Source organism: Corvus cornix, chromosome 2, assembly GCF_000738735.6.
Source record: "Corvus cornix cornix isolate S_Up_H32 chromosome 2, ASM73873v5, whole genome shotgun sequence".
Lineage (NCBI taxonomy): Eukaryota > Metazoa > Chordata > Aves > Passeriformes > Corvidae > Corvus > Corvus cornix.
The window spans coordinates 154,037,707-154,052,476 of NC_046333.1; the positions used below are offsets into that span (position 1 = coordinate 154,037,707).

Below are 14,770 nucleotides of genomic sequence, written 5' to 3' on the forward strand. Positions count from 1 at the left end.
TTTGAGCACTTCACTGACTTCTCACTGAACACCTCCACAAAACCAACACAAAGTAGAGAGCCCTGAATGAGACCTTTGACAGCAGCACTGGGAACAGATGAGACAGGGGACCAGCCATGCTCAGGGTGCTGCTCTACTCTTGCACATACCTCCCCCAGGAGACTCAAGGACAGTGACCACATTTCCCAAAGGGAGAAGGAAGCAAGGATGCCTTTTTGAAACATGAAATATGGTCACATTTGAAGCATAAATAAAACCCGAGGTTCCTACAGATACATGAATATTCATACATCATATGAGACTCCCATCTGATAGTTGTGCAGCCCATAGAGATTCATGGCTCTAGAGATTCATATCAAGATTAAGCGTATTGCTGTGTGTCTATATAAAGATATGACTTCATCTTGGTACATGAAAAAAATGTTTGCAGTGAAAACAATCCTTCACTGGGACAAACTCCACAGGAAGGTGCTGAGTCACATCCCTGGATGTGATGGGCCGAGGTGCTGATAACCTCACCAAGGCTCCTTCCCCACAAAACCTTGGGCCTTTCGAGGCCCCTTCAGCCTGGGCTGGTTTATGATTCCAGGATTAATTCATGAACTCCAGAAACTGGGACTTAGGAAGCTGGTACTTCCTCCTTATCACCACTGGGAGCCAGCTTTGTCGTGGGCACAGAAAAAGAAGGGAATCTTCAATGGTCTTGGCTGACCAAACTATGGAATGCAGCAGGACAGGGTCTTTCTGGAAATGAAAACACTCAAATGCTTAAAGAGAAGCAAAACAAGCATTGTTCAAAGCCACCAATCCTCAAACCATTTCAGAACACGAAACAGGGCAAAAGCCTACACCTGGATTCAGATGAAACAGGTAACACTAAAACACATTCTATTTCATCTCTTCAGCAGTAGAGAATTTTTATTCCTGTTCTTACTGACCCTTGTGTGGTGAAATCCTTGGAGCAGTCATTCTCTTTGCAGCATTCCACTATAAAATTCCACTGGAGACTCTTCTCAGCCCAGCAATTTCAGACTATTCTGAACGTCTGTTTTGCCCATCATTTAATATACAATTACAAGACTGCAAAGACTGGGGAGTTTACAACTCTCCTAAAATCTACTTCAGCGCTGTGCTGCCAAGGGCAGGCCTTGCAGGAGGAGAGCATTTATCCAAGGAACAGCGGAATACACGGAAAACTCACTAAACCTGGCATCACCTGCTTTAAAAGACACAAGCAGAGACATCTCTATGTGCACCTTGTTTAGAGGCCAACCCTCCCCAAGTCCTGAAGGATGCAGGAAGAAAAGCTAAAGGTATAATAAAAGTATGAACAAAGGTGGCTAAAGAGAATTCCCATCCAGGAACAGGAACTGCCATATTTGAAATGGAAAAACAAGTATGGAATTTAGTGAACTAAGGTCTGAATAAACTCTCTCATGTTGTCTACAGGCACCAGACCTGAGTTCAGATAAATCAGGTGAAAGAAAAGGCAACGAGAAAGGCAGGGAATAAATGGAAATCTCTCTTACCAGAGAACACCATAGGAATTGGGTTTCTCTAATCCAGCAAAAGGAAGGCTGGAAGAAGCCAGACAAGACTTTGGTCTTCATAGAATTACACCAAAGACAAGCGGGCAATGGGTCAGCCAGCAGGGAAGAGATTGGACAAGATAAAATACAATGAAAACAATGAACTAACAAATGACAGATTAAAAGTAAGTTTTCTAATCACTCCAGAAGCAGAAACCTGGAGAAGTTTTGGGGCTCTCCCTGGAGGAGGAATCTCTGTGTCTGCGCACACTGCGTAACAGGATGAAACAATCCGTATTTAACAAAAAGTTTGACTGACTTATTAACCAGAGCATAGTGTTGGGTTGCCCATCGTGGTAGGAGACTTGACCTCAGCACTTCCTCCAAATCATCTGTTATCTTCCTGGCAAGCTCAGCTTTGTTGTTCCTGAGTTGAGTACAGCCCTTTTTCAGCTAAATTGTATCTTCCAGAAATGCCAATCTATCCAAGTCTGGCCTCATTCCAGTGCCCACATCCAAGCTGGGGATTGTTTCCCACCACAGAGTCTTGGAACTTTCTGGGAGTTGCTGTTCTCCTCCCCTGACACAGTCAGAACATGCTGTGGCAAACAGGGACCAGTTTTAAGGCAGGTAAATGCTTCAGCCCCCATAATTTCTACGGGGGTTATTGTAATGCCTGAATTTTGTACATAACCCTGGTACCAAGCAGCAAAGCCCCATGTCTGATACACACAAGGCACCTGCCTAATGCAGAAGCGAGAACTGCATTTGCTGTAGCACTGTGTTTAAACACATAATTGTCTCTCCATCAATTGCTTCTCTGCTGCTTTCTGCTCTCTCTGTGAAAGCCAACAAGATGATTGCGTGACAGAGTGGAACCAAAATGATCTTGCCCTACTCTTGGAGCAGGGAAAGGAAACTGCAGATAGTCCTGCATTTGTGTGAGAAATCATTCCACACTTTGCTCCTTAGTCCTTAAAGGACTCTGGATCAGATAAAACTTGCAACTGAAACAGGGATCAATGATGATGAACCAGCAGCAATCACTCAAACAGTCTTCAATCTGCGACACTTTGTGGGTGACTTGTGTCCAAATCGTGCCTTAACAGGTCCGAATGTGAAGCTGTACATTTACAGGAAGAGATCACAATCCCACCTCGAGATCACAATCCCACCTCCAAACTGGAGGCCTAGGAAAGGTGGCAGAACACTGGTCCCAGTTGCCCAGAAAAGCTGTAGCTGCTCCATCCCTGGAAGTGTTTAAGGCCAGGTCAGACAGGGCAGGGAACAACCTGGGATAGTGAAAGGTGCCCCTGCCAATGGCAGGGGGGTGGCACTGGGTGACACTTAAAAGGTCCCTTCTAACCCAAACCATTCTATGATTCTATAAAGAACACCGAGGGCCCTTCAACCCAGTAGGAAAAGGTCATAAAAACATTTTGATGGCAACAAAGTAAAAGCCAGACAAATTAAAACAGAAAATATGGCACATTTTTCTTCGCTCAGTAGGAACTCAGATCATCTTAAAAATTAAATGAGAGAATTGAAGTGTTGTATCTTTTCTTAACATCAAAAGGACTCCACTCTGTCATATTCCAGTTAAGTCAGGTGAGCAAACAGAGGTGATGTGACCTCTCCAGCACTACACAAGAGGTTTATTAAACTTTTCTGGGTTTAAAATTTATGGGTCACATTGTGGGAAAATCAAATTTGCTGCATAAGAATTCCAAGCCTGACAATGCCCTAATGAAGCACACACCCCAAAAATGAAAAACCAGAGCAAGGGGAAGAGCTCCACATGTGGAGCAGCAATGAGCAGCCCCACGCAGAGGGCCAGGATGGCTCCCAGCACATCCCAGTGGTCCCCACTACATGTGCTGGCCTTTCCACAGCTGAATCCCTGAGCAGGGGATGCTCCAGGAGGCACAGGATGGCTCCCAGCACATCCCGATGTTCCACATGACATATGCCAGCCTTTCCAAAACTGAACCCTTTGAGCACAGGATGCTCCAGGACCAGGCTGTGCTGTCACATCTGCTGCTGGCAAATACTAACTGGTGCCAGGCTTGAGGCTGGCATTCCAACACAAATGGTGACAACTCCTGAGCAGTTTCCACACGATAAAACTTCTTCAAGGAGAAGATTCCACTCACTCCTGACGGCAGAGCAATGGGATGTAACACCTGAGCAGCAGCAGCAGCAAGGAAGTTAACATCCAGGATCTTCGGACACCTTTGCTCCTCCCCAGGGAGCAGAATGGCAGCGCCTTCTGTCCAGGAAACCTTGGGCAGAACAAGAGACAAAACCCCGTCCATGTCCCCTGGCAGCAGAAGCTTCGGCAGTGCAGAATCTTCTGTAGCTCCTGGACCTGCAGGGGCTCTGCAGGACATGGGTTAAGGCTGGGCACACCCAAGGATGTGGATGACACCAGCCACTGCTACAACAAAGCGGCATCGGGCACTGAAACACAGTTTGGGACCCTCCTTCCACTGCTCCTGCAACCTGTGCAGAAGCTTTCCAGGCTACTCCATCAGAACAATCTGAAAACAGAGTTCAGGTCTAACCTCATGCCATCAAACAGGTGCTCAATAAGCTGCTTTTCTCCTCTACATCCCAGTACAGTCACTTCTGTAAGGCACATGGGGATGGAGACAAAACACTGGGAACAGAGCCAGCCCTGGAATCCAGATATCCACCATCAGATATCACACACTTCAACAAAGTTACTCTTTCAGTGCAGCAGAGCCCCGTTGGCACCAACAGCAACAGGAGCTCTGGGTGTACCAATGTTGGGTGTGCTGGCAGAAGTTGGGCATGGCTCTCCAGGTCTGCTCCAACAAGCTCAGTCTCCAGCTCACGACTATGGTTGAGGATTAGGGAACACACAATCAGGAATCAGTAGTCCCTTTTCTCTCAGGGCTGTATTAAATCATATAAGGAATGTGATAGCAGTATAGTGAACTTAAAACTGTGCTGCTCAAGGGCACCAGGCTCTCTGCTCTGCAACGCTCTTGGCTCAGTTCCATCAGCCCACTGATTCTTCTCAAGGAATCATCCCTGGAAACAGCAGGCAGATGCCATTTGGAAGCATTCAAGGACAGGCTGGTCAGGGCTTGGAGCAACCTGGTCTAGTTGAAGGTTCCTTGCTGAGCACTCCCCAGAGCTGTAGGACAATCAAGTATTTCAAACCAACTTCCCAAAGCTGGTCTGCTCTTGACTTCAGCTACCACCGCCAGTCTGGGGGTTCTCTAGCATGCTGGTCCTTGGGAGCTGCATACCCATGTTCTTCCTCACAGTACGGAACAGATCCGTGCAAAGGGGGCTGTGCTGAGCAGACATCAGAGCCAGTGTGGGGTCTCCAACCAGCCACACCCAGGAATCACAGAATCATTTAGGTTGGAAGAGACCTCTAAGATCATCAAGTCCCACCTGTGACAAATCCCCAACCAACTCTGTTAACCAGACCAATGCAATGAGTGCCATGTTCAGGCATTTCTTGAACACCTCCAGGAATGGTGAACGCTTCCAGGGAAGGAGTTCTAGGTCCTTCCATCAGATGTAGGTGCAGCAAGGGCAGGAGTAAAGGAAGAGGTGGGCAGACTGTATCCCAGTACAAGACTGAGGTTTCTGGGGCACAGCCCCCCAAGGAAAATTCTGCAAATGGAGCAGGATGTCCAACAGCTGGAGAGAATGTCTGGGAACAGTGACTTCCCAAAGGAACGGGAAGAGTAATCATGAAACACCAGGCTAAGTTGTTTTACCCTCAGTGACAGAAGATTACATAAAAGAGAAATTCAATAAATACTAATGTGGTTTTTAGGGACCTAGAGATGTAGAAAGATGGAGAAATCTTCAGGACCCACTAACAGGGGACCACACCTGAGCCAGCTCATGTTCTGCCTGGTGGAAAGGATTTGTCACCTCCCTCCTGGAAAGCCTTACTCCAAAACCAAGAAAAGTCTCCATTTTACACCTGAGGGAATAGCAGAGCCAAGTTCTCAGAGATGCCCAGGCCAACAGTGCCAGGTGGCACACGGGTGTGGTGGCCCTGTACTGTCTGTCCTACGGGAGAAATCTCCGTGTGAGCTGTCAACATGGATGCAGTTTCTGCCTCTTGCCAGCGGCAGGAGCACTCTGCTTCCAGCAGCTCCCTGGAAACCTGCCTGCAGAAAAGTACTGACCCCATAGATCAGGCACTGACCAGGCACTGAAAACCTCGAGACAAATGCAGGAAGCTGATCACAGACAGAGGATGAGCCAGTCAGCCAGCCACAGGCCTTTAACCCTTAGTACAGACACTGTCCCCATGCCAGGGGCTTTGTGATCCCTTTGATGCCACCTGCCCCCTTCTGACACCTCAAGGTGCTGCATGTGAAGCCTTGAAGGGATTTGAGGGAGGCTTCAGGAGATGCACAAATCATTGGCTCCAGCCCACTTTCCTCAGGCAGTGGCACAGTGTCCTGAGTGAGATCCTCCTCCTTTTACCAAAGGGTCAGTACACAGCACTCAGATGATCCTTGAGGTCTCTGCTCCTCCAGGGTTACCCACACGTCCAGAAATTTCTATTTATTTAATTCCACTTCTCCACCAACACACAGCAAATAGGAACCGAACTTCCCACCTCAGCCCCTTTGGTTTTTACATCCTTTCCATCTCACTCCTGCTCTGCAGCAGCCACTCTCACCTCAAGGATGGGAAAGGAGGAAAAGGGTAAAGCAAGGAAGAAACAATCATCGTGTTTGTGATCAGCCAGGTCCAGAAGCCACTTGACCCAGAGAGATCAGAGTTCCCCCTACAACAATGGGTGAGGCTGGGAAGCAAATCAAGCAGGCTGGATGATTTTTGGCAGAGAGAGAACAGTAGGAGTGGTACAGACCTCTTCCTCCTCAATGCGAGCAGGTTCAATCAGCAGATTATTGGCTTGATCAAACGACACCCCCTGTTAGGACAGGAACCAGCAAAGAGGCATGCGGATTAGTGGAGCATCAACCAAACCCGCCACCACGACCACCACCACCACCCAACACACGCACGCCACGCCGGAGCTGATCCAGCTCCCGGAGTCACTCCTGACCACCACAGCTCCAGAGCTGAACCCACTCCCGGAGTCACTCCTGACCACCGCAGCTCCAGAGCTGAACCCACGCCCCGAGTCATTCCTGACCACCACAGCTCCGGAGCTGAACCTGCTCCCGGAGTCATTCCTGACCACCACAGCTCCAGAGCTGGACCCAATCCCGGAGTCACTCCTGACCACCGCAGCTCCAGAGCTGAACCTGCTCCCGGAGTCACTCCTGACCACCGCAGCTCCAGAGCTGAACCCACTCCCGGAGTCACTCCTGACCACCGCAGCTCCAGAGCTGAACCTGCTCCCGGAGTCATTCCTGACCACCACAGCTCCAGAGCTGAACCCGCGCCCCGAGTCACTCCTGACCACCACAGCTCCAGAGCTGAACCCACGCCCCGAGTCACTCCTGACCACCACAGCTCCGGAGCTGAACCCGCTTCTGGAGTCACTCCTGACCACCACAGCTCCAGAGCTGAACCCGCTCCCGGAGTCACTCCTGACCACCACAGCTCCAGAGCTGAACCGACTCCCGGAGTCACTCCTGACCACCACAGCTCCAGAGCTGAACCTGCTCCCGGAGTCATTCCTGACCACCACAGCTCTGGAGCTGAACCCACTCCCAGAGTCACGCCTGACCACCACAGCTCCGGAGCTGAACCGAGTCCCAGAGTCACTCCTGACCACCACAGCTCCAGAGCTGAACCCAATCCTGGAGCCATTCCTGACCACCACAGCTCCGAAGCTGAACCCACTCCCGGAGTCACTCCTGACCACCATAGCTCCGGAGCTGAACCCAATCCTGGAGCCATTCCTGACCACCACAGCTCCGAAGCTGAACCCACTCCCGGAGTCACTCCTGACCACCACAGCTCCAGAGCTGAGCTCACTCACATCCCAGCTCCAGAGTTGACCCCTCAGCACCAGAGCCCCCACTCCTGCTCACCAGCTCACTACTGCCAGGGCTGCTCATGGGCTCCCAGAGTGCCCAGTGCCAGCACACTCCTGCCAAGGGGCATCCCTAAGGCCAGGTTTTGTTCATGCTGGCACCCTGAGGTCATGACCCTTGAGCTGACCACCACTAGCTGACCTCACTCCCTCCATACCAGGTCACTCCAAGAAGAAGGAAGGGTTAAACACAGGAGAAGGCACCGAGGAGCCTGTGGTGCCACAAGTTGCTGCACAGGAATGAGCAATCCCAAACTCAACTGCACCAATCCCTTTCTCTGGTGAAAAAGTACATCCTGACAGGCACCTGGGATCCTGCTCCCAAGCACAAGAAGCCTCAGGATTTCTTCTGAAAACCAACTGTCCTTGCAACAAAACCCTCTGGTTTTAGGATTCAGCCTCCTGCACAGCCTGTCCTGCCTCCTCCTTCAATATACCTCTTGCACAAGCCTCCCTGCACAGGGACACTGGTCCCTACATCCCCACTCCAGGAATGCAGCTCAGGAGGCAACTCATAAATGTCTTCATGGAGCAGGCATCCAACCCAGCCCTACAGAAAGGAGAACTGAGTCCCAGGCAGAAGGTTAAGCTGACAACCAGGGTAATTTCTGACAGGTACCTCACCCCTGAGCAGACATCACAGGCTCTGCCAGTGGGTCAGTGTTTCCTCAGCTCTGAGTCCCCAGCTAAAACAACCTTTTCGGGTGAGGGCATTCCCAAGTATGGTAGGTCTTGGATGAAGGGGACTTGGGACAGTTTCAAACATTCCTTCTGAGGAACTTCACCAACAGTGGGAAAACTGCATGTCTCATCCCTGGGGAGCACAGGATGAGCTGCATCGGCTTAAGCAGAGCAAAGCAAGCATCCACTGAGGGAAAGGCTTCACAGCCAAGTGAGGGAAAGGACCTTTCCGTGGGCAACCTGAGCTCCAGCAGGGATGGGAATTATCCCGGCACCCTGGAGCATGTGCAGTTACAGCAGAAGCAGGTTTTACTCCAGCACCTTCCACACCTGGAGACCCACATCTCACCCATGAGATTTGTTGATGTCAGACTGTGATGGAGACTCAGCCACATCCTGACCTCTGCCCACCAAATACAATTAAAAATCCTCAAACCAGCTTGGCTGAGAATTGGGCTGATCTCATGAAGTGTCCCTCATCCACATATTCCTTTCCATTGCAAGCAACTTCCTCAAGCAGGAACCTCTGTGTGTCCCTAACCAAACGTGGTGGTTCAGCTGAAGAGAGCCAAGGATCCCCTATTTCTTAAGCCCCAGTATAACCAGTAAGGCCAAAGCTTCAGAGCACAAGCTCCCCGAAATCTCAACGCACCCTCCATCAGGCTGTGTCTGGGTGGAAGCACAGGGAGGGGCACACTCCTGGCTGCACTTACATGCTCCAGGAAGCACTGTGCCAACAAGTGTCAGTGGCCCAAATGCCAAAGATTGAATCCACCCAGGGATATTAGCTCATCCTCCTGTGAACCAGCAGCAACAACCAGCGAGTGAGGAGGAGGCTCAGAACCCAGCAGTGATGAGACAGAGAACTGTTCCTGCAGCACAGGGAACAGTATATGGAATGGGGATGGTGCAAGGACCTGGATACAGTGAAGGTGTCAGACATAGCAACATGGCACAGCTCTTTGACAACCCTATGAGCCCCCAAGGACCTTCAGCTCTCCCACCCTCAGCACATCCCGAAGTGCAGGAGCCTCTTGCCAGTGGTTTCATCAGTACCACATCAACCTGGCTGCTTGGTCACAGGAGCAGAGGGCAGGTCTGCATCCCTCTGACCGTCCCCTGCCCCGCAAGACCTTACCTTCACAGATGGCTGAGCAGACAAAGCTGCATTCTTTCTGTCATCCTCATCCCATGCTTCCTCCTGATCCTCAGGCTCTGTGTTATTATTGCAGCCTCCCAACTCCTCTTCCTCTTTGGGGACCCCATCGCTGTTCAGCCCCTGCAGAAGTGCCACCACTGCCTCTGGCTTGGGCAGTTTAGTGATCTTGAAGTGTTTCTTATAGTGGGGCGTGTCCTTGCGAATAAGCCTCTGTTTCTCCACTGGGAACGGTCGCTCTTCATCCTCATCCTCATCCTCACTCCGTATCAGTGTGTCCTCAGCGAAGTGTACGGTCGGCTGTGATAGCAAAGCCGCAGACATGCCGTGAGCCTCACGGAACAGAGGACCCTGCTGTCCCTGTGACCCCTCCCCCAGCACAGGCAGAGCCAGTGTCACTGCTTGTGTGCTCAGGAAAATGCAGGAATGTGTTACCATTTCCCCATCCTTGCCTTTTTCCATAACCACGCCTTCCCCCAGACATGCTTCTGTCAGCTCCAGGGATGGAGGGCATTCAAACCTGTCACTGTCACCCCAGTTTTCCCACAGCCTGCCTGGCTCCCATCCTGTCCACCCCAGTCTCCCACGCGTGCAGCTCCCACAAACTGCCCCAGTCTCTGCTTGTACTGCCTTCCACGGCCTGGATCTGCCTCCAGCGATGACCAAATCCCACATGGATTTACCTGTACATCTATTTCCCACTTCCTCTGAAACTTCCAAGTCCTTCCACTTTTTCTCGTGACCCTGCTGCAGTTCCCAGGCTCCTACCTCATTGTATTCCACTTCCACATCTTCCTCCTCCTGGTCAGCAGCTTCCTTGCGCTCCTCTTCCACTCTGGGCTTCACCTCCTTCTCCAACTCCCGCGCATCGGGCACCTGCCCGTTGGGCCAGCCCCGGTCCCTCTCCTCTGCCCTGCAGTCCGCAGAGACGGTGCTGGTGGACAGGTGGGAGTCCTCGCTGCGATTTGATGTGGCACTTAGCCTCTTCTCCTGAGAAAATGGTCGTGATGGTCAGGATGGAACCCAGAGCAGCAGATGGAGCCACACAGTGTGACTGGTGTGAGGTGTGAACAGCCCAGCACCAACAGAACCACCTTTTCCTCAGCTTGCCCACAGCTTCCCCTCCTGAGCTTCCTCCATGTGACCTGGGTCCTCCCTGTTCCACCTCCTGTGTAGGCATTTATTCTCAGCCTCCCACCAGGGCAGCAAGGTGCCTCCACCAAGTGCTCTATTCCCGTCATTCTTTACTGGGAATATCAGAGCCTTCTCTTCCTCTCCCTGTGCTACGACAAAACTGGCACTGACACACACAATTCCCCTTGTCTCCTGGTTCCATCTCTTGCTCTATTTCACAGGCCCCCATGACACCTCAAGGCAGATTTCCAACCCTCCCAGGCAATCCATTCTCAGTCCCTCCCAATCCTTCCCAAATGTCAGTCCTTTCTACCTCCCCATTTCCCACATATGCTACATGTTCCTAGTGGAAAATGTCTGTGCCCCTGGCATGGAGGTGGAACTTGATGGTCTGTAAGATTCCTTCCAACCCAAACCATTCCATGATCCCATGTTCTCTATGGTTATCCATTCCCCAGTGCCCAGCACTCACTTCCGAGTTGGGAGAGTTCGGGTTGACATCAGCCTTTGCAGCGTTCACCTCATTGCGCCGAACTTCAATCACCTTCTTCATCACCTTCAGCTCACTAGGGTGAGGGGTGGCTCGGCGCTGCAGGCCCTGACAAAGTGAAACCCTCAGGAAGGGGATTCCAGCCCTGGCAGCACGTGCCAGGCCTTGGGAATGAACCTCTGCAGGTAACGAACACCTTTATCAGGGAGCGAGAGCCCCAAGGGGATGCAACCAACACATCCTGCTGCAGGATCTGCTCCAGTTCTTACACAGCCTGCAGCTGGGAGGAGGCAGGGAACACTGAGAACTTCCTCTGGACATCATCCTGCTCTCCAGCTAATAGAAGGTTTGGGAAGAATGATAGGAAGTTTAAAATGGTGTTTCAGGCTTAGTAAATGAAAAACTGTCAAGACAGAAACTCCTCTGGAACAGATTTGGGATATCTTCCTAATTCCTCTGGAGTTACTTAACAGGTCTGCCAAGCCCAAATGCACCAGAATTGGTGCTGCTTAGTGAGTTCCATCCCAGCTAAAGAGTGAAGAAAACCAGCATTCTAAAACTAGTAACAATGTTAAAACAATTCAAAAAACCCCCAAACCTCCCAATGCCAGCAGCACACACACACACTGCCAGGACAGCTGCAATCATCGTTCATTAGAGGGATTCAGATCTCAAGGATGACTTTCCATAAAATAAAAAGGAAAAAAAATCCACAAGAGACGGAAACCCTCAGAGCACTTGCTGGAAACTTCTATCCTGGCTTTGCATCTGCACTGAAAGCACAATGATCTCTTGCAGGTTTTGAGGCTGCCTACAGTGTTTAGTACTTACTTTACCAACAGGACACTCTACAGTGTGGGCTGCACTGGCTCCATGCTTGGAGGGATGGGGATGGCCTGGGTTTGGCTGGGCAGCCTTTCCCCATGAGGGGGGTGAGCTAAAACCCTATCCTGACAGTGCTCTGTTGGGATCTCTGGACAACTCGAGTGCTCCCTGGGCACGTTAGTGCTCCACTCCCATAGAAGAACCTCAAGATATGACTCTGCACCATGGCTCCCAGGGAATTCATTCCTTTCACTCCTGCTTGGCTCCTCAGGGCACCAAACAGCCTTCAGACCGTGGAAATCCTGCACACGCCTACAGCAGTGTCACAAGGTGAAACATGGACACCACAGTGGCTCCCCATCTTCAGAAAGCTTAGCTTGTCCCTGTGCTTCCACAGAGAGCCAACAAGCCTCCAGGAATTTCTTACTCGTCTCTCAGCGCCAGACTCCTCGTCATCATCTCCTTTAGGTTCATCCAGGAACTGGATCACGCTGACTCTGTTTAAGTTGGTGTCTGTCCAGCTCTCATCCACGCTGTTCTGCAGGAGGTTCTCTGGGAAGAAAGAGACACAGTGGGAGCTCCTTTTGGGAAGAGCAGGGTTGTAGACTTAGATGGAAGACAGTTCTCATCCCATTAGGGCACTTCAGTTGTATCTGCCCATGGCATCAGAGGCCTTGAGGACAAAGGCTGTGGCCTCAACATCCTGTCACCTTCTGTACATCTCCCACCAGACCTACAGCAGCCTCTACAGAAGTGTCTGATGCTGCAGCTCTAGCACTCCTTACCCAAGAAGTACAGAAAAAGGTAGAATTAGGCAGGAATACCATGCTGACAGGACAATGAAAATTAACTGCTTGGTCAGGAGATCCAAGCAGAACACTCAAAGATAAGGCTGCAGCTTCCTTATCACCAGGCAGAAAGCAATTCCTCATTTTTAACAATCACTGCCTGGGAAAGCTGTCCCAGCCATACAAGAGCCTGGATCTGCTGCAGGAATCACAGTAAGGGACAGTCCAACCCAGCAGAGAAGGTTCAAGGCTTCAGCCCCCTCCTGAGCACAAGGCTCTGCAGCCAGTGCTTGTGATGCAGGCTCTTACCCAGGCTGGGAGAGGGCTGCTGGGGGAGCAGGTAGCAAGTGAGAACCTTTTCTCCTGTCTTTTCATCATCCTCGGTCTGGAATTTCAGCATGGGCTGGGACTGGTTTTCTGCCAGCCACAGGGCTTTCAGATTAAGATTTGTTAAAGCAAAGGGCAAATTCTGCAGCCTGCAAAAGAGAAGAACAAACTGCTTGTTAAACTTACCTGGTCAGGAAAGAGCTTCACCTCAGCTCCAGACTGCTCCACCTGAACGGAGAGGGACAGAGCCAAGCTGCTGTGGATCCCTCAGTCCTGCACCACTGGAACAGCTGATTTGTCCATGGCTGGGGACTGGGCTCCAGTAACCCATCCTCACCAGCCTTTACCACAGGACAACTCCCTCCAACAGTGTGGAGGGGTTTAGAAACAGAAAAACGATACTCTCACAGACCAGAGTATAGAATGTTCACCACAGAACCTCTGGTCGGCTTCCAACTGCTGACCAAATTCCAAAAATACCAACCCCAGTGAACAGAACCATAGGACTTTTCAGAATAGCCCCCAGGCACCTTCACACCACGAACGAGACTTTGGCACCACTCACCTGAGGACTAACAACACAAACCCACAAAATCTGCAGGAAGGAAAGGAAGCCAGTGACCAGGGATTTCCCCTGATCTCCATTTCACACATGACAAAATGCCCTCACACTTCTGCCTTACCTCTACCCTGTGTTTAGGTGACACAGAGAAGGGGTTCACAGGCAAAGCTCAAGCCTTCCGCAACCAGCCCAGGCTCCTCCACACCGTGGATCCTGGGATCCACACAGATCCAGCATCTCCCTCACAGCAGCCTCCCAGCCTGTGTGTCTTCCTGCTGCTCACCTGTTCCCAGCCACATCCAGGACATGGAGCTCAGTGGTGTTGGCCAGCTCGGGGGGCAGCAGGGCCAGGCGGTTGTCCCGCAAGGACAGGACATTGAGGTTGGCACAGCCTCCAATCTCTGCTGGCAGCGCCGTCAGCCGGTTCCGGTCCACGTTCAGGTTTGTCAGCTTGGCCAGCTTGCCCAGGGACTTGGGCAAGGCCTGGGAAGGAGCCGAGTCAGTGATTGCAAGAGGAAAGAGCAGCACAGGCAAAAGGCACAAAGCCCTCGGTCTGGGGAACAAGCTGCCTTCCGTCCCCGCACATGCACTGGGGATAACGTTCTTCGGGACATCTTTGGGACAGGTTTTCCTTTGGGCCCACAGACTGAGCCATGCCAACTCTTCCCCTCAGCACAGCACAGCACATTCCAACCACCACTGGTCAAGACTTTCCTTCTGTTTATCTGCCCATTCCCAATCCTTATGTTTTATCAATCAAACCACAGGCAGTTTGGAGCAGGGCTGTTCCCAATCACACCATCCCAAACCCCTCACCAATGCAGCCTGGGATATGATCTTGCACCTGTCAGCCGGGATGGTCTTTGGGATGGGCAATCCTAGCATCCCTGCTACCCCAGAGAATGTTTTAGGGAAAAAAATCAGTGAGAGAAAGCAGCTTCCAAATGTCTGTGAACTTGGTGAAACTCTAGAAGCAGCTGGAGCGCTCTCAGGAATTCAGCTCGGAGGGCAGAAGATGGGAAGGGATCCCTGGCAGCTGGCTGAGCATGGGAGAGGCAGGTGGCTGCTGAGTACTCACCGTCAGCATGTTCTCAGTCAGGATGAGCTCAGACAGATTTTCACAGTCCCCAATTGATTCTGTCACATCTGTCAGCCGGTTCTGGTCCACCTTGAGGATGGAGAGCTGCTTCAGCTGACCTGGCCAGGGTGACAAGTTAGGCGTGAGCAGTGCCAGAGAGAAGGATGATGTACTACACTCACCTGGC

General features: G+C 51.3%; 1 protein-coding gene across 21 annotated transcripts in view; it reads right to left on the minus strand.

The window, feature by feature from the left end:
- SCRIB (scribble planar cell polarity protein) overlaps positions 1–14,770 on the minus strand; it is a 97,256-nt gene that overhangs the window by 56,414 nt on the left and 26,072 nt on the right. For 20 of the 21 annotated variants that reach the window (XM_039548826.1, XM_039548829.1, XM_039548825.1 and 17 more), the window contains 8 exons: positions 14,584–14,702; positions 13,789–13,988; positions 12,926–13,092; positions 12,256–12,380; positions 10,986–11,111; positions 10,148–10,369; positions 9,362–9,679; positions 6,406–6,468 (listed from right to left, as the gene is read on the minus strand). In XM_039548826.1, the coding sequence (XP_039404760.1) occupies positions 6,406–6,468; positions 9,362–9,679; positions 10,148–10,369; positions 10,986–11,111; positions 12,256–12,380; positions 12,926–13,092; positions 13,789–13,988; positions 14,584–14,702 (1,340 nt within the window). The remainder of the gene's footprint in view (positions 1–6,405; positions 6,469–9,361; positions 9,680–10,147; positions 10,370–10,985; positions 11,112–12,255; positions 12,381–12,925; positions 13,093–13,788; positions 13,989–14,583; positions 14,703–14,770) is intronic. The other variant, XM_039548827.1, reaches the window with a different exon arrangement.